General features: G+C 48.4%; 1 protein-coding gene and 1 pseudogene across 8 annotated transcripts in view; one reads left to right on the top strand and one right to left on the bottom strand.

Annotated features, from left to right (window-relative positions):
• PPP6R2 (protein phosphatase 6 regulatory subunit 2) overlaps positions 1-24,892 on the top strand; it is a 62,387-nt gene that overhangs the window by 18,768 nt on the left and 18,727 nt on the right. For 4 of the 8 annotated variants that reach the window (XM_036311335.1, XM_036311336.1, XM_036311342.1 and 1 more), the window contains exons 2-4: positions 614-743; positions 15,383-15,625; positions 20,257-20,443. In XM_036311335.1, the coding sequence (XP_036167228.1) occupies positions 15,399-15,625; positions 20,257-20,443 (414 nt within the window). In that variant the 5' untranslated portion in view covers positions 614-743; positions 15,383-15,398. Of the gene's footprint in view, positions 1-613; positions 744-6,389; positions 6,468-11,153; positions 12,435-15,382; positions 15,626-20,234; positions 20,444-24,892 lie in introns of those variants that run through there. The other 4 variants (XM_036311337.1, XM_036311339.1, XM_036311340.1 and 1 more) reach the window with 4 other exon arrangements.
• On the bottom strand, positions 5,069-8,974 carry LOC118657393 (annotated as a pseudogene).

The following is a 24,892-nucleotide window of genomic DNA, read 5'->3' as shown; positions in this document are numbered from 1 at the left end:
GATGTTCTAACCAATTGAGCTATCCAGCCAGGCCAGGAATGTGCATTTCTTGAGGAGATAGTGTAAAGTTACTAGACTGACCCTAGCCGGTTTGGCTCAGTGGATAGAGCGTCGGCTTGTGAACCAAAGGGTCCTGGGTTTGATTCCAGCCAAGGGCACGCAAGCAGGCTCCTCCCTGGCCCAGGCCCTGGTTAGGGCTTGTGCAGGAGGCAACTAACCTATGTGTTTCTCTCACATCAATATTTCTGTCTGTCTTTCCCTCTCTTCCACTCTATCTAAAAATCAATGGAAAAATATCCTCAGGTGAGGATAAAAAATAAATTAATGCATACATAAAGTTACTAAAGAGGACAATTCCATAGAGATCTTCCCACATCTTTGAAATCTGTGTGTGACATTCCAACCACTGAGCTCATTAACCAGACACCGGATTGGGTGTATGCCATCAGCACCAGGCTAACACAAATAGAGGCAATGGAGTTTTTCATTCCTTCATCCTGAAATGTTCTGATAATTTGAATATTAAGTAAAGAGCTTTCCTATATCTACCATTTTGGTAATTTACTTTATAAAAGCAGAACTTAAAATAAGATTTTTCCTTTTTATTTTTCAGGTGAGGCCATTATCAGTCTTATACTGAATGAAAAAAATTTTCTTCAAGTTGCATATACTCCAAGAAAAAACTCCAAATGTTTTTATATTTTGCCTGAATACAAAATTTAAACAAGAAGTTTCCACAGAAGGTAGGATGGTTTTCCTTTTTCATTCTGTTTTACTGTATAATTTGTGCAAATATACTGTATAAGTGGAAGTTTAAAGATGGATGACAGCAGAAATTTAGTTTTTGAAGGGTGTGTATAGTCTATTGTCTTTTGGTTGTTTTTTGATCCTCCTGAGTCTAGTTTTGAGGAGCTGTGTTGTGGAGAGACCAAGTTACTTGGCCTCTCCAAGCTGAAGTGTAATCCAAATAAAATGGGGACAGCCATGTACCTGTAGTGAGGTACACATGAGCTAGAGCCCTTACACGGTCATGGGTGCCATCCAGAACACACTGTTCATGTGGAGGATGAAAAAGAGAGGGAAGTGTGGCTAAATGGTTGGGCGTCCACCTAAGAACCAGAAGGTCACGGTTTGATTCCCGGTCAGGGCACATGCCTGGATTGTGGGCTCAATCCCTGTTGTGGGGTGTGCAGGAGGCAGCCACTTCTCTCTCATAATTGATGTTTCTCTCTCTCCCTTCCTCTCTGAAATAAATAAAAATATATTTTGAAAAAAAGGAGGGAGGGACTCCTGTGTCCAGCAGTATTAGGTGTTCCTAAAAAACTCTCCCATCGCACTCCAATTAGGTGCTGGGTAAATCACAGTAAATACGGTTTCTTGTGATCACTTCAGTCACTAAAAATTAAGATACTGTTCTGAAGGCCAAGAGAGGAAAAGAAAAAGGAACAGTGAGCGTTATGATAGTAATCCTTTGTTCCTTGCTGAAGAAAACATAAACCCTCCTCAGAGAAAAGCATACATAGTGTCGGCTTTTATTTAATGTATAAAATAATGGATTTTATACATTACATTTAAGCAAACTTGAACTTACAATCAGAAAACACATACCATTGTGAGGAAGAATTAGCAAAATTAGATGCCCTGAGGCCTGCACATGTTGAATAGTCAGATGCCGTATCCTATATAATAAAAGCCTAATTTGCTAAGTATCCAACTGTTTGTTTGACTGTTTGACCAGTCATGATGTGCACTGACCACCAGGGGGCAGATGCTCCAATTGGTAGGTTAGCTTGCTGCTGGGGTCTGGCTGATCGAGACTGGGCAAGACGGGCTGGACATGCCCTGAAGCCCTCCCATAGTCCCTCCCCGGCCCCGATTGTGCACTGGTGGGGGGGCCTCTAGTGTATTTCTCTATATAAAACCCTAATATGCAAATAGACTGAATGGTGGAACAGCCAAACAACTGGTCGCTATGACGTGCGTTGACCACCAGGGGGTGCACGCAGAACATGGTGGGCATCGGCAGCAGGCAGCAGAGCACAGAACATGGCAGGCGTTGGCCGCGGTGGGATGGTGGAGCAGGTGAGCGGGGACACCAGACCAAGGCGGGGTGCTGGTTGCTGTCATTGGGGCAAGTCTCTGGTGGTTATTGAAAATTCTTTGCTTCTAGGCCCCATTGTCCCGCCCAGTGCTCTCACCCGCTGCTGGTGACAGCCCTGCTTGCACCCACTGCTGGTGCCGGCCCCAGTCGCTCTGTGCAGTCAGTGGGTGCGAGCGGGGCCAGTGCCGTCAGTGCATGGGGTCAGCGCATGGGAGCGGTGACAGCGGGAACAGGGTTGCTGGCAGATGGGACCAGGGGCTGCGGTGGGAGGGGCCAGGTGGGGGCGTGGAGGATGGGCTGAGACCCGCCCCTGTGCCCACCACAGCCTCTTGGCCCACAGTTCCTTTCAAGGTGCATGAATTCATGCACTGGGCCCCTAATATATGAAATATTTGAAGAAATACATATAGATTAAAAATTAGTAATGCAAAACAAAGTATCAAAGTGATCCAAGTAGAACTTTCAGAAATGAAAAAAAGTTGAAATAAAAAACTCAAGGGGGTCAGTGGGAGGAGAAAGGGGCATATGTAATACTTTCAACAATAAAGAATTATTTTAAAAAAAGAAAACTCAATATATGTGGAGTAGACACATTAAACATGGCAGAAGACAGAATTGTGAACTGGAGTATATGAATGAAGAAGTTACACAGTGTGCAGCCTTGAGAGATGGGAGATGGAAAATGAGAATAATAATGTGTGGTAAATGTGTAGTTGGACTCCCAGAATGGAAGCACACTGTGTCCCAAGCAGTATAAATAAAGAAACATACACCCACGCATTGGAATCGTATAGCATGAAAGACAAAAGGATCTTCAGCTCGCAGTCAGTAGCTTACAATTACTCAGTTGACAACACATGTCTCATGAGTATGAGTAGCAGCCATTGAAAGTGGAATAATCCTTCAAAGGGATGCGAGAACATAAATTTCAGTATAGAGAATTGTATATCAGGTATATTTTGCAAGAAAAACATTAGTGTCTTATGTTGTTTATTAATGTTAGGCTACGGTATTTGGACTGCCTCTGTCCTTCCAACTCTACCCTATGGAAAGCATCAAAATGGTTGGACTCCAGCAGACTGTGCAGTCACTGTGGAGAGCAGGATGGAGTTTCCTCAAACGACTAAAAATGGAACTCCCATTTGACCCAGAAATCTACTTCTAGGAATATATCCCAAGAAGCCAGAAACACCAGTCAGAAAGGATATATGCGCCCCTATGTTCATAGCAGCACAATTTACAATAGCTAAGATTTGGAAACAGCCCAAGTGCCATCAGCAGATGAGTGGATTAGGAAACTGTGGTACATCTACACAATGGAATACTACGATGCTGTAAAAAAGAAGGAACCCTTATCATTCGCAGCAGCATGGATGGACCTGGAGAGCATTATGCTAAGCAAAATAAGCCAGTCGGAGAAAGATAAATAACACATGATCTCACTTATTTGTGGAATATAATGAACAACATAAACTGATGAACAAAAATAGATCCAGAGACAAGCATCGAACAGACCATCAAACCTCAGAGGGAAGCAGGGGAGGATTGGATGGGGGATAAGAGATTAACCAAAGGACTTGTATGCATGCTTATAAACATAACCAGTGACACAGACGGGGGTGAGGGCATGTGCTGGGGGGTGGGAGAGGTCATTGGGGGGAAAAGGAGACATATGTAATACTTAAAACAATAAAGAGTTTAAATTTTAAAAAATGTTGGACTCCAAAGAAAAAGAAATAAAAGAACTGACAATATAGTAAGGAAGTTCTAGACCAAAATATAACTAAAAATAAGAACCCAGAAAGGTAATTTAAGCACAATGGGATGGAATCTGCCTTTGCCCTGAGGGCATTTGATGATCTGGACAAAGTGGGGCTTTGACTTTAGTGGCCTCGTAGGGTAGGAACAGTAGTTAAGATCTCAGTCCTCTCAAAGGGAAAGCTTAGAGGAAAACCATCCCTGTACTAAATGGGGCATGGAAGGCTGTATCTATATCCTCCGAGTTAGGGTGAAGTATAGACATGCCTGCCCCACTCCATCCCTGCTCCCACCTGGTTATTTTTTTTACTAAATGTGGCAGGAAAAAGGTGGGAGAAGGGGAACATCTTGTGGTTCTGGGTTAGCCTTTGTGAGGCTCGCTAGCCCAGGTTTACACTGCCTGGTAGCAGTTCAGGATAAGCATGAATTTAGTGTGTTTTCTGGTTTGGTCATGCCTTCAGATATCCTCTCTGGAGGAAGTTACTGTCATCCTAAGATGCAAAAAAAAATCCTTACAGATATTTTATAAGGGTATTGTTAGTACACGGACAAAACTGACCAAGCATATCTATATAAAAAAGCCTACGCGACCCTTCAACTAGTAGCTATGATGTGCACTGACCACCAGGGGGCAGATGCTCAATGCACAGACAGGAAACATGGGACAGACTGAGGAATCTCAGAGAGAAGAGGGGAGGAGGGAGGACAGGAAGAGATTAACCAAAGATCTTTGCATACTAGAGGCCTGGAGCACGAATTCTTGCACCGGGCTGGTTTCGGCCCCATCACTGCAGGCCAGGCCGAGGGACCCCACTGGTGCACGAATTCATGCACTGGGCGTCTAATAAGGAAATAAGGCACCATGAGTGAAAAACAATGGAGACAGAGCCTTCAATTCTTCAGATTTTGAAATTATCAGGAACAGACTATAAACAAGCATGCTTTTTATTCTTGAGGAAATAAATTATTGCCATAGCCAGTTTGGCTCAGTGGATAGAGCGTCAGCCTGTGGACTGAAGGGTCCTGGGTTTGATTCTGGTCAAGGGCATATGCCCAGGTTGTGGACTCAGTCCCCAGTAGGGGGTGTGCAGGAGGCAGTTGATTAATGATTCTCGCTCATCATTGTTTCTGTCTCTCTCCCTCTCCTGTCCTGTCTGAAATTAATAAAAATATATTTAAAGAAAGAAAGAAAGAAAATATCTTCGGGAACTATAAAAGGTGATCTACAGTATTTGAAAAAGAACCAAATAGATGTCTAGAAATAAAAAATACAATACTGGGTGGGGCAAAAGTAGGTTTACAATTGTATGTGAAACAGTTTTATTCTTGTGTTGTTATTTTTTTATTAACCTGTTTCAAACTTTAGTCCCAAGATTCTTCAGCTTAATTAGCTGCCAAGAATGATTTATGTATAAGCAAAAACTGAAAAGAGCTGCAATGTCCAGGGGCATTGGGCTAAAAAATATCAGAGATCAAGATTTTATCAGATCCATAAACAAAATTTGAAAAAGCAGTCATAATATAAAATAGCAGCTCCCAGAAACTTCTTCAAGCTTATCTTCTTCAAAAGTTGACTCAGTTCAGTTTGCTTCATTCTTGGAAGCCTCATCAAAATCCTCCACGAGATCTGGAACTTCGTCATCATCGTCCTCTCCAGTAGCAAGTGGCGCTTTTCCATCCACAGCTTGTTTGGGCAGAGCTTCAGCTGGTCTCCTTAACCGGCAGACTGTCCGCCTGAGCTGGTTGAAGGTGCTGGGAGCACTTCTGTCAGCTGCTTTGTCTCAGCACAGCCTGTTGTGGTGAAAGTGTTCGCTGCCAGCGATGCCTGAACTTTAGGGTTGTTAAAGTGGATCACTGGTCCTTGGTTTGTGAGCATATTTACCTCTTCAGTACCAGAGATACTGTTTACCCCTAACTTCTTTAAGGAGAACTGAAGTTTTTAATCCTCTGCTGTAGCTGTTCTGTGAACCCCCTTCTTTCTACGAGTGTGTTTTCTGTTCCTTTCCCACCAAAGCGCACTTGTGCCTGCAGTTTGGTGAGTTTCTCTTGGTTCATGATAGTTTCTTTCATCTTGTTGGAGAGGAAACAGGGCCGCGCGGGGGATTAAGGCTGACGCCCAGGGGTCTAGGGCAGACCCCTGAGAATAAGCGCACACATGCAGGGACACAAGATGGCAGCTCTTACTTATTATTATTATTTTAATCCTCATCCGAGGATATTTTTCCCATTGATTTTTAGAGAGAGTGGAAGGGAGAGGGAGAGACAGAGTGAAACACCGATATGAGAGAGACACATCGATTGGTTGTCTCCCGCATGCCCCTGGCCAATGCTGGGAGCATGCAACCGAGATACGTGCCCCTGACCGGAATCGAACCCGGGACCCTTCAGTCCGAGGACTGATGCTCTATCCTATGAGCCAAACCGGTCAGGACTTCTTGTGTTATTATTAAAAATTATTGTATTTTCAACATTAACATCTATAAACCTTTTCCCCACCCTGTATGTGGGTTTAATATCAAATCATTTACAGTAAAGAGGAAGTCATTGAGCCAGAAAACAGGAAATCCCCCAGGAGGAAGCCTGGAGAAGATGATGGGAACACAGAGAGGTAGGCAGCATGGAGGGGAGAGGGAGTTAGAAGCATGTTTGTTTATAGTCTGTTTATGATCATTTGAGGCTCACGATGGAGGTTTTAGCCAAACCAATAAATCAGAAAAATGGGAAAAAAGATAAAAGAATTTGAATGAAAGAAACAAAACTCTTGTCATTCACTGATGATGTGATTGTATATGTAGAAAGCCCGAAACCATCTACAGATAACTTTACTCAGTAATCATGTAGGAAGTTGCTGGATATAAAATCAGCTTGTAAAAATATTATCATATACCACCAATAAACACTTTGCAGTGAAAAAGCCATGCATATAGTAGCATTATAAACAAAAGTACCTAGGAATAAATCTAATGAAAAATGTGAAACCTCTGTGGAAAACATGGTAAGTTTTTAGAGAAATTAAAGAAGACTTGAGTAAACGGACAGCTACACCACAGTTTTGGATTGGAAAACTCATTGTTGTAAATGTGCCAGTTCTCCCAAAACCGATCTAGAAATACATCATTAATTTCAATTACAAACCCCAGGGTGTGTGTGTGGAGACAGGGTCGGAGGTTGGAATTGACAAGCTGACTTTAAAATATGTGAAATGAAGGGGTCCATAAAACGCAAGACATTTTTGAAGAATTCCAATTCATTCTATGGGTAAAAGATCTGGTTGAGACCTGGTTTTGAAAGGCTGGAGTGCTGGTGTTCTGGTTTTGGTGGGATGCCCAGCAGTCCTGGTTTGCCCAGGCCAGTCCTAGGTTTTGCCTGTGGCCCTGGTCTCATTAGCAGCCCGTCCTTTTGTCATGAGCGCCTTGGGAAGTCTCCTGTTTCTGGGAAGGATGGACCACTTTAGTTTTTGTGTTTCGTTGTTTGAGTTGCACACATTTTTTCAAATATCCAGCTCCACACCAAGGAATAGCATCTGCTGGCGGCAGGTAAATGGTGGTCAGGATGGAGCACCAGGCAGCACCAAGCCCACACCTGCCTGCGTGGGGCGGGGGCTCTTCATGCAGGGGAGTCACAGCACGTAGCCGTCTTAGCCTCCTCCCCTCTTGCTGTGTTTAACATGAGCAGCCACATGGGTGGCTGTTGTACTCCGCCTGTTAAAACTAATGTTAAAAGGGGAGGGAATGAGCCCTGGTTGGTGTGGCTCAGTCTCACCCTGTGCACTGCGCACCCAAAGGTTGCTGCTGCTTCGATTCCCGGTCCGGACACATACCTAGGTTGTGGGTTCAGGGAGTATACAGGAGGCAGCCTATCCATGTTTTTCTCAGACATCAATGTTTCTCTCAGCCCCCCAGCCCCCTCCCCTCTCTCTAAAATCAGTAAAAAATAAAAATAAAAAAATCCTCAGGTGAGGATTGAAACAAAAAGAAAAAGGGGTGGTGGAGTGAACACTAGTTACTAGTTGAGCTTATAATATGTGTCAGTGATATTACATCTCTTTTCCCAATTCAGTAAATTCAGGTGTTGGTTGAGCACTTATTATATGCCCGGTGTATTGCTTAACTCTGTAACCTTTTGGAGAAAATGTGATCGTTTTATAGTGAAAACGCTAAAGCTCAGGGAGGTTATGAAACTTGCTCAGATTGTATTAAGGTACAGACTGAGCTGCAACAAAAAGGTCCCAAGAAGCAGTGGCTTAAACGAGGGGGGACTGCACTTCTCTCTCACGTAGTTTGGTCTGGCAGCTCCTGCCTCAGCCTCGGGCTTTCACTCGTGGAGTCAGAGGGTGCTCTGCTTCTTGCAACCCCCCGGAGGCAGGTGGGCCAGCAGGACCCAGGAGCTCACACCAGGAAGGCCTGTGGCTCCAAGGTCACTTCTACGCCCAGCCCTCTGCCCAGAGCTTCATCACCTGACTGTAGCTGGCTGCAAGGGGAGGCTGGGAAAATCAGGCTTAAGGAGGTGGCCAAGTGCCCACCTAAACCCCTGTCACTATTGAAGAAAGGGGCAACAAAAGCTGGGCACAACTAGAGTCTTCCACACCTGCTGAGTCACGCAGGTGGGAGCTGTGGGGACCCTGTCCCTTTGCTCCCACCTGCTCGGCTCCTTGCCCTGCTTGCCCACTGGACCCCCCTCCCGTCTCAGCCTTTAAGAACTTGTATCAAGTTTGTTTACCGGTTGATGTGGTGAACCCACGGAGCATGTCAGCTGCATGTCCAACCTGAAGCTGTAACCCAGGGTTATAGGGCTGAGAGAGACAGCCCGTCCTAAAGCAGCGCTCAGCCTGTGGTGGAGGCATCCAGGTGGAGCCCAGGCCTGTTCCAGAGGCTGATTCTGCCTTTGCACTGGGCTTGGATGGTGTGTTTCCAGGAGGCTGGATCAGCGGTCACCAACCGGTGGTCCGCAAGGTCCAAAAGGTTGGCAACCGCTGGGCTAGATGGTTCAGGCTTGCTTCGAATGCATGAGCATAGATAGTATAAATTATTGTTTTATAATCATTTTAATTTACTTCTGTGTTAGTGGCTATTTCTTCTTCTGTTTTTTAAAATATATTTTTATTGATATCAGAGAAGAAGGGAGAGGGGGGAAATAGAGAGAAACTTCAATGATGAGAGAGAATCATTGATTGGTTGTCTCCTGCACACCGCCTACTGGGGATCAAGCCCGCAACCCGGGCATGTGCCTTTGATCAGAATCGAACCTGGGACCCTTGAGTCCACAGGCCGATGCTCTATCCACTAAGCCAAACCTGCTAGGGCTATTTCTTCTTTTAACTTCTTTTAATTTTTTTGTGTTGTGTATGTTTTGTTAATCCTCACCTGAGGATATATTTTTTCGTTTATTTTTTCAGAGTGGGAGGGAGGGGGAGAGACAGAGACCGAAGTCGATTGGAGAGAGGCACATTGATTGGTTGCCTCCTGCATGTGTCCCGCCTGGGGCCAGGGGTCGAGCTTGCAACTGAGGTACATATCCTTGACCAGAATCGAACCTGGGACCCTTCAGTCCATGGGCTGACGCCCCAACTGCTGAGTCAAACCAGCTAGGGCTTCACTTCTGATTTTGGATTGTTATTCATCTCTTTCAATTAGGCCATTTTTGGGGTCTCTCCCCCGGTTTAGACCTGGTCTCATTTGTTAATCAGTCGATTGTACAAATATTCACTGCTCTCCAGGGACTTGCGTCACCATTTTTTTCCAAGCCACATAGAGTCCCAGTCTGTGCTGGCAAAGGGTGACCATTGCTCTATGGGAGAGTAGGGTTTGTCCATCCAGTGCAAACACTTCCTTCATGTTGGATGCAAGCTCCCGTGTGATGCCGCTGAAGGTGGGCTCTGGGGAGGCACACACACAGCTCTGCGAGCCGTGCCCGCCGCCCAGCACCACTGAGCCTGTTCTCTTTCCTCCTCTCCTTGGCAGTCAGGATCTGTGAGGGCACCAGGTGTGGCCACTCTTCCAGGCTTTTTAGGGGGGCAACTCAGTCCTCACAGCAGTTCCAAGAGTCAGGGATACTCACTGTTCCCAGTACAAGGGGTCACATAAGTGGCTTCAGGTCACACAGCCGATCCAGGACTTTGATTGTCAATCTTTTAGATTCTAATTTCTCTTAGCAACAGTCTGTACCTCCGTGTTCTTTTGTGAAGAGCTTGTTTGGAACTATATGATCATATGGCAGCATTTCTCTTTGGGACCTACCTTCAGTCTGAAGATCATGCTGACCAGAAAGAGTAAATAGAGATGTGGAGCTTCAAGTTCCTTTCGGTGGCTGTTGAATAAGCGTCTGGAAGATGTTGGTGATACTTCGCTAGGCGCTCCAGAGAGCCTGGCGGGCGGAGGCGTTGTCAGGGTGTGGCAGGAGTCTGACGTCTCACGTCTCACGTGTTGGTGCGGGGCCTGCAGTCTCATGACGACCTGAGGGGTGGGGATGCCGTGGATGTGTCACCTTGGAAGGAGAGTGAGAGCTCCCTGCGGGTGGGGTAGTGTGCGGTGCTGGGAGGGTGCTGGGACGTGAGGAGCGTTTGGAGAAGGAGTGCAGGATTTTCTGGAGCATTCCTTTGACATTGAAATTAGCTGCAGTGCCATTGGGATAAACTTTTAAAGGAAGCCACAGATGCGATCAGTATTTCTTAAAATGCATAGATAACGGATGGAAACGGAAATGTCCTTATACAGGGATTTTTGACTTGATAGCATAGCAGAATGTGCTGATGTGAGCTCATGAGCTATGGTTTAAGTTAATGGTTGTAAGAGTAACCTACTTTTATTTCATATGTCATGTGGTGGTGGTAAAATAATAGAGATCCTCAAATGCTGGTCTGTAATATGGGTGAAATGAACAAAATAAATGTAATGAGGTGAGTTTTCCTTAAAACTATATTTTTTCAAAGTGAGACATTATCCTTAATCCTGAAATGATGGCTTTCCTTTTTTTGATATTTAAGTCATTATTTTCTGAAATGAAGGTAATTGTAGAGGATAGTTTATTTTTTCCCTTTCTTTTCCTTTTCTCTTTTGTGTCTCCTTTTTTCTCTCTCTCTTTCTCTGCAGCCAGTCCTCAAACCCGGCACTGCTATGTCAGCCACACTCACGTGACACTCTAAATCAGCGGTTCTCAACCTGTGGTTCGAGACCCCTTTGGTGGTCGAACGGCCCTTTCACAAGGGTCGCCTAAGACCATCCTGCATATCAGATATTTACATTATGATTCATAACAGTAGCAACATTACAGTTATGAAGTAGCAACGAAAATAATTTTATAGTTGGGTCACAACATGAAGAACTGTATTTAAAGGGCCAGAAGGTTGAGAACCTCTGCTCTAAATCCTCTGTTGCCATCTCACCGTCCTCACAGCCTCGTCACAGGGTGGGCTCCATCTCCCGAAACCCCTCTCTCTGCTCCTCTGCAAGCTCCTCCTCATCACTCAAGCTCTGTCCCGAGTTTGCAGCGATTCAGCGTGTCCTCGGGCTCCACGTCATGCTCCTTCTGCTGCTCCCACCACACGTGCAGGCACTTCCTCTCGGAGGTCTGGAGCCCTCAGATCGGCCACGAGGGTGGATCAGCTTCTCCCAGATGCCTGTGACTGCCTCCCAGGAGGCAGCTGGGACGGGGAGACCTTTTCCTTTATTCTCCCCGATCCATCAGAGGAACCACGACGGCAGTGATCGCTTACAAATGTGGCTTTTCTTCCCAGTGAGACTTGGGAGTCAAAGTTAGTCCTTGACCCAAGAGCTGCAGAAAGGCATGAAAACAACATTCATCTGGCCCGTCTCCCCCCGCGCTCCTGGTGACCAGGCGCCTTGTCGCGAGCAGTAAGGTCCTCTTTTCTGAGCAGCAGGTCTCCACAGGGGCTCACACGACGCAGGAAGCCGTGCGGCACATTCAGACACAGGTAGAGCAGACGGAGCATCACTCTTACCGGCCTAGGATTTTCTAAATGGAAGTGAGCGCTGGCTCCAGCTTAAAGTCACAGCTGCATGAGCTCCTAGCAGGAGCCGCCTGTCCTGTGAGGCCAGGCGCTGACCTCCCCTCACTGCGAACGTCCCAGGCGGCGTCTCCTTCCCGTAGGAGGCCGTGTCCTCCACACTCCGAGGCTGTGGAGGAACCTGCTGAGTCCCCCTCCACGGTCATCCGAGCGGCCCTTCTGCACAACTCGCTGCAGCTCCGCACCTGCTGCTTCTTCCCCTGGCACCTCCTTCAGCTCACGACCAGCCTCCCATCTCCACACGTTCCTCCCGCCGCCTCCTCACCTCTCAGCCTTCACGGAATGGAAGAGCAGGGCCTGGCCCTGGATTAGGCTTTGGCTGCAGGGAGCTGTGGCTGTGTGGCCTGGACCCAGAGCACGGACCCGTCTCCTCACCAGCAATAGGCTGTTCCCTCTCATCACGCGTGTTGGCTGGAGCAGCGCTTGAATTTCCTTCCAGAACCTCTTGGCCTTCACAGCAGGCTCACTGTTGGGCGCGAGAGGCCTCGCTTTCAGCTTCTCTTGGCGTTGGACAAGCCTCGCCAAGCTGGTCGTTTCTGCTTTTGATTTGAAGTGAGAGGTGCAGCTCTTCCTTCACTGGGCCTCCTGGAGGCCATTGTGGGCTTTGAATGGGCCTGACTTCCGTCCTGTTGTGTCTCAGGAAATAGGGGGCCCGGGAGAGGGAGCGAGATGGGCGGCCGGTCTGTGGAGCAGTGAGAGCACAGCATTTATCAGTTAGGTTCTTGGTCTCATACGGGGCAGTTTGTGGCCCCAAACAATGACAGGAGTAAGGTTAAGGGTCACTGATCACGAGCACCATGACCAGGTTTTGACGATGACAAGGATTGTGATATTTCAGCAGCACTGAGCACAGGCTGTTGGGGAAGTGGTGCCCGTGGGCTGGCGAGATGCAAGGCTGCACAAGTGTTCAGTTGGTGGAATCACAGTCTCTGCGAAGCACAGTGAACTGAGGTTGCCTATATTGCCAGAGATAATAAAGGGCATTTCAAAATGAACAAAGAGGCAGTTCATCAAGACATAAAATCCTAAATATGTACCCACATAATAAAATAAACTCTAAATACATGCAGCAAAACCTTACAAATCAAAAGGAGACATGAATACATCCACAGTTATAGTTGAAGACTGCAATCCTCTCTCATTATTTGATGAAAGTAGTCACAAAAGCAGTTGTCAGCTGATTTTATCAGTTATCATTATATTATTACTGTCAACCAACTTGACTGACTCCCCCAGCAGCAGAGTGAACCGGGTTTTCCAGGGCACACGCCACATTCACTAGGATGGACCGTGGACTGTGTCATAGGCAAGGCACTGGGGAGGACACTGCACCTGCATGCAAGTCCAGCCCCCTGCTTGCTCTCTGCAGCTTGCAGACGGAGAGTAGTTTGTTTTTAAGATTATTAACTGATTTTCAGAGAGAGAGGAAGGGAGAGGAAGAGAAAGAGAGAAACAGTGTTCGATTGCAGCCTCTTGCACGTCCCCTGCCGGGGATCAAGCCTGCAACCAAGGCATGTGCCCTGACTGGGAATGGAACCAGCAACTTTTCAGTGCCTGGGGCCACGCTCAACCAGCTGAGCCACGCTAGCTAGGGATGAGAGTGGTTTTTGTGGGTTTTTTTTGTTTTTAAATATATCTTTATTGATTTCAGAGAGGAAGGGAGAGGGAGAGAGAGAGAGAGAAACATCAATGATGAGAGAGAATCATTGATTGGCTGCCTCCTGCACGCCCCACACTGGGGATCGAGCCCGCAACCCAGGCATGTGCCCTTGGCCAGAATCGAACCTGGGACCCTTCAGTCCGCAGGCCGACGCTCTACTCACTGAGCCAAACCGGCTAGAGCAGTAGTTTTTGTGTTTTTAAAGAATTGTTAGGAAGAAGGAAAAGAACATGCAACAGAGATCCTATGGCACCTACAAAGCTGAAAATAACCCTTGCTGAGCTCTTTCCGAAGTTTGTTGACCTCCATGCAAGGCCATAAATCAAATACCAATACAGTTAAAGGAATGAAGTCACCTAAGTCTGCTCTCTGAGTACAACAGAAATGAGATATCAGTAACTAAGAGCTATTTAGGAAGTCCCAAAATAATTTGAAAATTAAGCATTATATTTTAAAGCAGGGGCTCTCAAACTTTTTAAACGGGGCCAGTTCACTGTCCCTCAGACCGATTGCGGTCTGGATTATAGTTTTAAAAAAAACTATGAACAAATTCCTATGCACACTGCACATATCTTATTTTGAAGTAAAAAAACAAAACGGGAACAAATACAATATTTGTATTTGCATGTGGCCCGCGGGCCGTAGTTTGAGGACCCTTGTTTTAAAGTGTAAGTCAAAGAAAAAAATCACAAGGAACATTATAAATATAAAAATCTGTGGGATGCAGCTAAAGTAGTGCTTGAAAGAAACTTTGCAGCTTTAAATGCTTATAATAGAAAAAAGGTCTAAAAAATCAATGATATGACCAGGCCAGTGTGGCTCAGTGGTTGAGTGTCAACCCATGAACCAAGAGGTCCCTGGTTCAATTCCTGGTCAGGGCACAGGCCCAGGTTGTGGACTTGATCCCCAGTAGGGGGAGCGCAGGAGGCAGCTGATCATGATTTTCTCTCATCATTGATTTCTCTCTCTCTCTCTCTCTCTCCCCCTCTCTCTCTCTCCCCCCCCCCCTTCCTCTCTGAAATCAATAACAAAAATATATTTAAAAAATAAAAGAAATAAAAAAATATTTTAAAAAAATAAATCTGAGCTTCTATCTTAAGAAGCTAGAAAAAGATGCCCTGGCTGGGTGGCTCAGTTCGTTGGAGCATCATCCCATGCACCAAAACGTTGTGGGTTCGATTCCCGGTCAGGGCACATACCTAGGTTGTGGGTTTGATCCCTAATTGGGGTACTTACGAGAGGCAACATATCAATGTTTCTCTCTTCCCCCTCTCCCTTCCTCTCAGGGCCCAGCGGAGTGTGAGGGACGTGTGGCAGGGGAGGGCTGGGCATAGTGGAGGAGCCCTCTGGATGGGAGTGTGCAGAGGGCACAAGCCTGCCCCTGCTGGGCCTAAGATTGACCAGCCAGGGAGGGGCCGTCTCTCTCCAGCCAGAAAGGTGTTCTCAGATGTCAGTGTGTCACCTACAGAAAACTCAGAGTACATACGATCCAGGGACATTCAGGGGGAGGTGTCCAGTGTTCACTCTGAGGGCTGGATGCCTGGGCGGCTTGTGAATCAGTAACTTTCTTGGGGTGCAGAGGCACGGAGACACCTCTCCTAGGGGGGCAGGGAGTGAAAGAGAGCACCCAGGGTGGGAAAGGAGCAGGAGGGAGGTGGGTCAGCCAGCAGGGAGCCGAGCGCTGCACGTGACGTCCCTGCTGACATGAGAGCCTGACCCGGAGGGCGTGAGCAGAGCGGGTGTTGGGAAGAGCACCCTCTCCAGCGCAGGCCTTTATGGGACGGACTCTGGGACCCTGTTGAGTTGCTGGGGGAAGTGACCCTCTGGTCTTTGCCTGCAGGTCTGTGGCCGTCACCATGTTCTGGAAGTTCGACTTGAACACCACGTCCCATGTCGACAAGCTGCTGGATAAGGAGGACGTGACGCTGCGGGAGTTAATGGACGAAGATGACATCTTGCAGGAGTGCAAGGCTCAGAACCGGAAGCTGCTGGACTTCCTGTGTCGGCCGCAGTGTATGGAGGAGCTGGTGAGCCTCATCACACAGGACCCGCCCCTGGACATGGACGAGAAGGTCCGCTTCAAGTATGTACCAGGCAGGGCCGCAGGGATGGCTTCCTGATGGACAAGTGAGGAGGCTGCTCCTGGGGGTGACTTTGCATTCTGGGCTGTGGTCAGCCATACGCGTGCTGGAGCCTGAGGGAAAGTGTGCTGGAGGACAGACCCCGGCAGAGCTGCAGGTGGCGGCACCGCCATAGGGGGCGGGCCCCCGCCTGGTAAATGGCCGCTCGGGAGACGGTGGACTTGGCTTCAGTCTGGGTCCTGGGCTCAGCGGAATATGTCATTAGTGACCATTCTCAGTGTTTCCTAAAATGCCCCATTCTACAGTTGACCAGGATGTCAGAAGGAAGGGGTGTGGCGAGGGCTTGGCATAAGGACTGAGGAGTTTGAGGACAGGGACCTTGGGTGACAGGAAGGGCAGAGTGGATGCAGCCTTTGGCTCTGAGGCTGCCCACTGGGGCCTGAGCAGCTCGTCAGGACAGACAGGCAGTTGGACAGTGAGTGGTGGGAGGTCTTAGAACAGGGTCAGCAAACCATGGCCTGCAGGTCACATCCTGTTTTTGTGTGACTTGCAAGCTAAGAATGGGTCTGTATTTTTAAATGGTTGTTGCACTTGAAAATGATACCAAATTCGCATCTCATTGTTCACAAAGAAAGTCCTGTTGGAGCACAAGCACATGTAACCCGTTTGTGGTTACAAGGGCAGACCCGGTGGCTCAGCAGAGGCTGCCCAGACTGTCCCTGCCTGGACAGGACTGTGCTGGCCCAGCCGGTGGGGGGCAGGGAGTGCCTGTGCTGGGCGAGGCGGTCCTTGGTGAGGCAGAGCTGGTTCGTGGAGGAGCCGGGGCCTTGGCCCTAGGACCCTCTGAGGAAGGTGAGATAGAGGCCACTGTGCAGGGGATGCTCCTGCTCAGCGCGTGGGCTCAGCATCACCGTCATCACCGTTCACAGCCCATCCCTTTACCCTCTCGCTCCCAGTGTGTCCTGCTTGGTGACTGTTCTGTGGTCTCCCTGTCTGGAGGGCGTTGGTGACAGGTCTGAGGGAGGAGAGCGGGGCTGGGCAGAGGGGTCCTGGAGTAGCATCCTGGGCCAGGGGAGTTTTCTAGCCCAAGTCTGGGAGAAATTAGTGACAGATAGTACAAAGCCAAGCAGACAGGGCAAGGAGGAACTGTTCGCTCTAGGGCAGTGGTTCCCAACCTTTTTTTGGCCACACCCCACCTAAGCATCTCTAAAATCCTGCTGTGTCCCCCCCCCCCCCCCCGCCCTGTGACATATAATTCTTATTTTAAAAGTAAACTCCTATTCATGTGGAGGAAGCCTAAAAGCCCATTAACTTGTTTTAAACAGCTTCCAAAGAACATGGCATCCATGAAAGAGAAAAATGAACGGAAGGACAGTTGAAGTTCTGAGGAAGAAATCACTAAGAAATGGTTAAAAAATAATATGAAATGATATGAAAAAATAGCAAATAAAGTCTCAAAACATAATAGGGAACTGAAATGCACAATATGTCACATGTATATTTATAGACTGTATTTGGGGCCCCTAGAACCATAAGAAATGCAAAACATTCACTGTTAATAACTCATTCTCAAATTGCCCCCCTTAAAAATTAAATTGCCCCCCTGGGGACCATGTGCCCCACATGGGGAACCTCTGCTCTAGGGGAAGGAAACAAGCAGGCAGGCAGACACCCAGAGTGAGCAGGTGCCCAGCTGTAGACCCTACATGTTCCCGCCAAGGCAAACCCTGGTGTGGGGCTCTCACCCATTGTGCTCAGTACCCAGGGGCCCTTGCAATCTGCAAATTCGTGGCCTTCTGCACAGGGAACTTCTTGTGTTATTTCTTCGATAACTTTCTCCCTTCCAGTTTTCCCTCTGTTCTCTCTGGGACCTCTAATTGGTGTTAGACCCCCCCGAATTGATACTTCCTTCTTATTTTTTCTCTTAATGTCTTACCTTTGCCTTCGTTCTACACTTGAGAGTTTCTTCAAATTTTATCTTCCTCCCTTTTGTTGATTTTTAAGTTTTCTATCATTTTTAATTTCTCATATTTTAAATACAAGCCTCTGGCCGTTTAAAAAAAATATTTTTATTGATTTCAGAGAGGAAGGGTAAGGGAGAGGGAGAGAGAGATAGAAACATCAATGATGAGAGAGAATCATGGATCGGCTGCCGCCTGCATGCACCACACTGGGGATCGAGCCCGCAATCCGGACATGTGCCTGGGACCCTTCAGTCCGCAGGCCGACGCTCTATCCACTGAGCCACACCGGGTAGGACAAGCCTCCAATTCTTGTTCACGGATCCTGCCTGAGTGTAGTTTTCTGGGCAGTTTCCTTCTGTTCTCCACACGCTCTCCCTGTTCTGCGTGCCCTGTTTTCTGGTGGGTGGTTGTTTGATCAGCACTGTGTTCCTTTCAAGAGGCAGTAAAGCCTGCACAGAGCGTGGGGTCTGAGGAGGGCTGCTCACCATGCCTTCCTGTGGGTGGTGGGTGCCCACACCGGGGAGGACGACAGCTGGCTGGCATTTCTCTTTGTCCCATCAGTTTCTCCAGAAAAAATCCCTCCAGCTCCTACCTGTGGGTGTCAACCTGTCATGCCCTGAGTCAGGAAGAGGGGCTGGGGGACCCCAATGTTTTTTTGTACCAGGCCTTGTTTGTGGATAGTGCCCCATCTCCCTCAGCTGTGCCAGGCGGCCTTGAGTCAGGAGCTGCTCTGGACCATGTTTTCCTGGGAAGAACCTCCAGGCCTGGGCGGCGGCAGCAGGGAGGGGCTGGAAGTGTCACTGCTCTGAGAGTTCCCTCCTCCCTGACCCGAGGCCTGGCTGCCACGGCTCTGTGACTAGCTGAGGCTCACATTTTATAAACTACTAATGCAGTTCTTTTCTTGAAGAATCGTATAAAATACTGATAAAGCCCAGCCGAGCGTCGATCAATGAACCAAGAGGTTACGATTCGATTCCTGGTCAGGGCACAAGCCTGGGTTGCGGGCTCGATCCCCAGTGTGGGGCTTGCAGGATGCAGCCGATCTGTGATTCTCCTTATTGATGATACTATCTCTCTCCACCTCTCCCTTCCTCTCTGAAATCAATAAAAATATAATTAAAAATAAAAATAAAGTACTTATAAAAATCACAGTCCCTCCACCTCACCGTCCCTGAGCAGGTGAGGGTATTGTAGCTCAGCCTGCCCCACGTGTGAGTGGTGGCCTGTGTGTGCAGGGGGACTGGGGCCTTCCTATCGGCTCTGGGAGAGCTTCCTGGAGGAAGATGTCTGCTTGCTGGGCCCAGTTCTGTCCTGCACTTGGTGCATCTTCTTGTTTGGAGACGGGTGGACACCTCTCTGCCTGCATGATGTGGGGCTTTGCTCTGGCCCAGGGCTGCTGACCTGGCCTCCTGCCCTGCACTCGAGCACGCCCTCTGGCCTCTGCTCCTGGCGGCCGTGCGCTCTCCACCAGGCTGGTTATCACAGCTCACACCCGCAGTGCTGAGCCACCTCCTCTGATCCTGGTCACAATCCCCAAGGTGGTCGCTGGCCACCCCTCCCTAGAACTGACCACACCTCTGTCTGAGCCCCCTCTCAAGCCGGGGCCTGCTTGTTAACTGCCCACGCTGGGCTGCCTGCGGATCCGCAGGTCCCTCACGCCTGCTGCACACCCGGCACTGTTTCTGGGTTGAGGAGAAGCTGTCACTGGGCTGATGGGGAACATGGCTCCACAGCCAGATTGAGGTCTTCACCAACTGTTTCCTCAAGAGCCTCAAACCCAGGACCCTCTCACTGATCCAGGGCCACCTGGGCTGGGGGCTCTGCTGGGGTCTGTGCTGGGGCTTCCAGGAGCAGGGAGTCGCAGTGGCTGACTTGATGCTGCACAGCCTTGTGGGGAGGTGGCCACTCACCTCGTGTGCAGATGAGGAAGCCCCGGCACGGAGATCAGGCCATGTGTCCCACGTGGTGCCAGGTGTACGCCACCAGCCCACAGGATGCTCCCCCTGAGTCCCTGCCTCCTCTGGGCCAGGCATCGTCACCTGCGTTCCCCAGCTGAGGCACTGGGTCACAGGCTCAGTCCTGGATGTGCAGGTGTTGGGTGGGTGTGCAGCCCAGGGTCTCCCACAGGAAGGCAGGGCACTTGGTGATGTCATGGGATTACTCGGAATGAGGTGAGGATTATTTCGTATCTGGTCACTTTTATCAGATGCATAGGACATAGTTCATGTATATTGGTGGTATTCCTGGTGATATTGTGCTTTGCCTCCTCATAACCAGGACATCACTGTAAAGCTTCAGTCCAGGCCAGACGGGACCGTGCTTGTGGATGCGCAGGGACAGGAAGGGAGGGGAGAGGGAGGGAGGACAGCATGTCTCCGTAGCTGTGATGGTGACAGGAGGTGAGAGAGCTGCAGGTGAGCTCGAGAGCAGAGCCTGGAGAGAGTGCAGGGCACGAGGTCCAGCAGGTGGCGGTTACAGATGTGGCCTTCCAGTAGTCCGTCAGAAGTGCCGCTCATTTGAGGCCTAGTGCATTTTTGTTCTGGTCAGAGGTTTGTCAATGTTTTCCTCTTGCCCATGGATCTGCACCCTAAGGGCAGATTATTTAAGCTGTTTCCCGAGAGTTGGAGAAGTCTAATTTCACCTCCAGTTGCTGGCGTTGTGCCCTATAGGTATCCGAACACGGCCTGTGAGCTGCTGACGTGCGATGTGCCGCAGATCAACGACAGGCTGGGTGGGGATGAGGCTCTGCTGAACCTCCTCTACGACTTCCTGGACCACGAGCCGCCTCTCAATCCTCTGCTCGCCAGTTTTTTCAGCAAGACCATTGGCAGTCTCATCGCAAGGAAGACGGAACAGGTAAAACGCCTGCCATGCCTGTGTGGTCGGGGTGGTTGGCCTGGAGGATGCCCACACAGCTCGCTGCCAGCCATTGCGGCGCGACCGTGTCAGCAGGCAGGGGAACAGTGTTCCTGGCTGTGTCGTGGGACTCAGTGGTGCAGTGTGGGCGGCTGATCTGTGAGTTGGAGTTTGACTAAGAAGGTGGCTTCCCAAGAAGTATTTCTGCTGCCGGCTCTGGAATCGCAGTGCTTCCCACCACCCCTGGGAACCACACAGGATGCCGGTCACAGGTGTGAGGCTCGGGACATACCGAGTCCTGGCAGGATTGTAGCTGTCCGTCTTTTTATCTGACTTTCAATTCTGAATGATAGCTTTGCTGGATAAAGTAATCTAGGTTGTAGGTTCTTGGTATTCATCATTTTGAATATTTCTTGCCACTCCCTTCTGGCCTGCATAGTTTCTATTGAGAAATCAGCTGACAGTCGTATGGGTACTCCCTTGTAGGTATCTAGATGTTTTTCTCTTGCTGCTTTTAAGATTCTCTCTTTGTGTTTTGCTCTTGGCATTTTAATTATGATGTGTCTTGGTGTGGTCCTCTTTGGGTTCCTTTTGTTTGGGGTTCTCTGCGCTTCCTGGACTTGTAAGTCTATTTCTTTCACCAGGCAGGGGAAGTTTTCTGTCATTATTTCTTCAAATAGGTTTTCAATATCTTGCCCTCTCTCTTCTTCTGGCACCCCTATAATTTGGATGTTGGGGCGCTTGAAGTTGTCCCAGAGGCTCCTTACACTATCTTCATATTTTTGGATTCTTTTTTCTTTTTGTTTTTCCAGTTGTGCGTTTTTTGCTTCTTCGTATTTCAAATCTTTGACTTGATTCTTGGGCTCCTCTAGTCTGCTGTTGGGTCTCTGTATAATATTTTTTATTTCAGTCAGTGTATGCTTAATTTCTAGTTGATCCTTTTTCATATCCTCGAGGATCTCACTAAATTTATCGGTGGTTTCTAGAAAATTTTTGGAAAACCTTATAACCGTGGTTTTGAACTCTATATCCAGTAGTTTGCTTTCCTCCATGTCTGTCATTTGTGACCTGTTTTTTTATCTCCGCATTTTGGCTGCTTCCCTGTGTTAGTAGAGTGGCTTTGTGTGCTAGGTGTCCTATAGGGCCCAGTGGCTCAGCTTCCCCAATTACCTGAGGTGCACCCCTTTGTGGGCTTTGTGCACAGTCTTGTTGTAGTTAAGCTTTGATTGTTGTAGGTATCACTGGGAGGAATTGACCTCCAGGCCATTTGGCTGTGAGAATCAGCCGTGTCTGCAGTGGGAGAACTTCTGTGCTGGAGACATCCTTCTGGGGCAAGACTTGCTTCAGTGGGGCTTTGGTGCTCACTGAGTCTGCCCCCTGAGTGTGTCCCTTATGGATCTGAGGAGTTGTAATCTGGATGGTCCCACTCTGACCACTGGGTACACTGGCTCTTGGATCTCTAAGGAGGTGCTAATTTAGCCTCTGCCTGAGGCTACCCAGCTATGGAGCTATGGAGAGATCTGCAGATTTCTCTTCTTTGTTTGGAGTTTGGAGATGCCCAGATGAGGCCCAGCTGTGAAGCAGTGCAAGCTGCTGTGGCGCCTTGGGCCTTCTTTTTGGATGTTCTGGGTCTCTCTGACCCAGCTGCAGTTTGTTAGGTAATTTTTAGATTGCAAAGGGCCAGGGCATTCATATGCAAAAGCCTCTGGGCACAGCTTGGGTGGGGCAGGGTCTCAGGGAATCAATAGGGCGGAGCAAACAGCTATGGCTGCTCCTCAGCCCTGCCCTAAGGGGCCCCGTGTCTCAGTGTCCCGGTAATCACTGCAAGCGCCTCTGAGGGAAAGCCGCCCTCGAGTTCTGACCGATGCCAGACAGTCCAGTTTCTCCCCGTCTGAGTCTGGGTCCCCAGAGACTCGCCCAGAACTGGCGTTCAGAGCAGTCAGGAGCTTGTGTCTCCCTCCCGATTGAAAAAGACAACTGCATCCTCAGTTGCCAGCCCTTTCCGCATGCGCCTCCATACCTCTGCACTTTACTTCCACACCACACCTCCTCTGAGTCTCAGTGTGCTTTTCTCTTTCCTTCTAGTTGTAGAATTTCCACTCGGCCAGCCTTCCTGTGGTTCTGGATGATGTCCGTTTTGTCTTTTCGTTGTATTTTTGAAGTGGTTATGTGAGGCAGCAATTTCCGGTGTTTACCTATGCCACCATCTTGGTTTCAGTCAGCTGTCCGTCTTTGAAGGCATGTGGCTCCATCTGTGTGGTGGCCAGTGACTGTGTCTAGGGCACTTACTGTTTTAAAGCAAATTAAAAAATCTTCTGGTAATCAGCTTCTGTGAAATAGTGAGTGACTCCTTTTCACCCAGCTGAGCGTGTCTTCCTGGAGTCCGTGTTGCTTGTCTCACATCCAGCAGACACCTGCTTCAGTGCCTCCCTCCTCAGACAGAGCAGACGAGAGCCTTGACCTGCGGAGAGCCTTGACCTGCGGCACAGCTGCAGAGCAGGCTTTCTCTTACCCGGGCCGCGCCCAGCATCCCCGAGGCCTGTTTCAGAACATTTCATTCCTGTAAATACATCTCTAAAATAGAAGGACGTTTTGAATATAGCTTCAGGAGGGACAAGACTCTGCTGAGCAGACCCCACGATCACACCCACAGCTGCTCACCATGACTGCTTGGTGTCATCACGTACCAGGCAGGGAACAGACCCATATTCTGTGTCTGCCTGGAGCTCTGAGAGGAGCAGCCCCGGCAGAGCAGGTGGCGGGAGGAAACCCTGTGGTGTGTGGAGTCTTCAGTGGACTGTCCCCTCCATGGGGTTGAAAATGGGAGATTTGCAGGGGACCTCAGGGGACTGTCTCACCTCAGGTGCTTTTTGGAAACTGGCAGAGGATGAGTGAAGACTCGGGGGTGCAGCAGTGAGTCTCTGTCCCAGGAGGAGCGGTGTTGCTGGTGGGGCTGGCGCTGGCATGTAGGGCAGGCCTGGGTTCACAGACGTCCTGCCCGCCTTCCAGCCCAGCGCCTGCACACGTGTGTTCACCTTCCAGACACTGTCTGAAGTTTCCTGCTGCTTATAACACTTCTGTCTTCTTCCCTTACCAATAGTATGGACTGCACTCTTAAAAAATATTTTTTCTACTGACAAAGGTAACACTTTTATATGAAATTCAAATAAGACAGAAATACAGAAAACAGTCTTATGTAACACTCCAGAGGTAACCACTGTTGATTTATAATTTAACATTTTTTCACATTATGTGCCCAGCACCCAAACTCAGATCATCTTCCATCACCTTTACACCCCTACCCCTTCCCTCTGACGGCCACCATACTGTTGTCTGTGTTTATGACTTTGCTCTACATCCCGCATCATGAGAGAAGTCATATGGTTCTTAGCTTTTACTGACTGGTTTCACTTAGCACAATATTCTGAAGGTCCATTCATGTTGTTGCAAATGGTAGTATTTCATCTTTTCTTATGGCTGAGTAATACTCCATCGTATATGTGCCACAGCCTCTTTATCCAGTCCTCTATCGAAGGACACTTCTGTTTCCATGTCTTGGGCCCTGTGAATAATGCTGTCATGAGCAAAGGACTGCATATCTCTTTGTGAAGAAATGTTTTCAAGTTTTTCAGGTAGATACCCAGAAGAGGGATTGCTGGGTCATATGGTAACTCTGTTCTTTTTTATTTCAATTATTTTTTAAATCCTCACCTGAGGATATTTTTTCCATTGCTTTTCAGAGGGGGAGGGAGGGAAGGAGAGAGAGAGAGAGAGAAAAAAAAACATCAATGTGAGAGACACCACCTCCCGCACATGCCTTGACTTGCGGCTGGGGGCGAACCTGCAACCCAGGTATGTGTCCTTGACCGGGAATCAAGCCGACAATCCTTTGATGTGAGGGCCGACACTCTAACCAGTGGGCAACATCAGCCAGGGCGGTAATTCTATTCTTAATTTTTTTAGGAACCTCCATAGTGTCTGCACCAATTTACATTCCACCCAAAAGAGTTCCATTTTCTTCACAACCTCTCCAACACTTGTTATTATTGTCCTGTTGAGAAAAGCCATTCTAACAGGTGTATCTCATTGTAGGTTTCATTTGCATTTCCCTAACAGCTAGTGAAGTTGAGCATCTTTTCATATATCTGTTGGCTATTTGTATGTCTTCTTGGGAGAAGTGTGTGTTCAAGTCCTCTGCTCATTTTATAATTGGTTTGATCCCCAGTCGGGGTGCATACGGGAGGCAATTGAGCGATATTTCTCACATTGATGTTTCTCTCTCTCTCTCTCTCTCTCTCTCTCTCTCTCTCTCTCTCTCTCTCGTTCTCTCTCCCAGTATCAATAAAAACATATCCAGGGGTGAGGATTAAAAGAAGTTCTATGCATTTTATTACCTGTGTAGGGTTGTGTTTCCACCATCACCGTCAAGTACTGAACAGTTCCAAAACC

The sequence above is a fragment of the Myotis myotis genome, unplaced genomic scaffold (assembly GCF_014108235.1).
Source record: "Myotis myotis isolate mMyoMyo1 unplaced genomic scaffold, mMyoMyo1.p scaffold_m19_p_54, whole genome shotgun sequence".
In the NCBI taxonomy this organism is placed as follows: domain Eukaryota; kingdom Metazoa; phylum Chordata; class Mammalia; order Chiroptera; family Vespertilionidae; genus Myotis; species Myotis myotis.
This window is presented reverse-complemented; position numbering and strand designations above follow the sequence as displayed.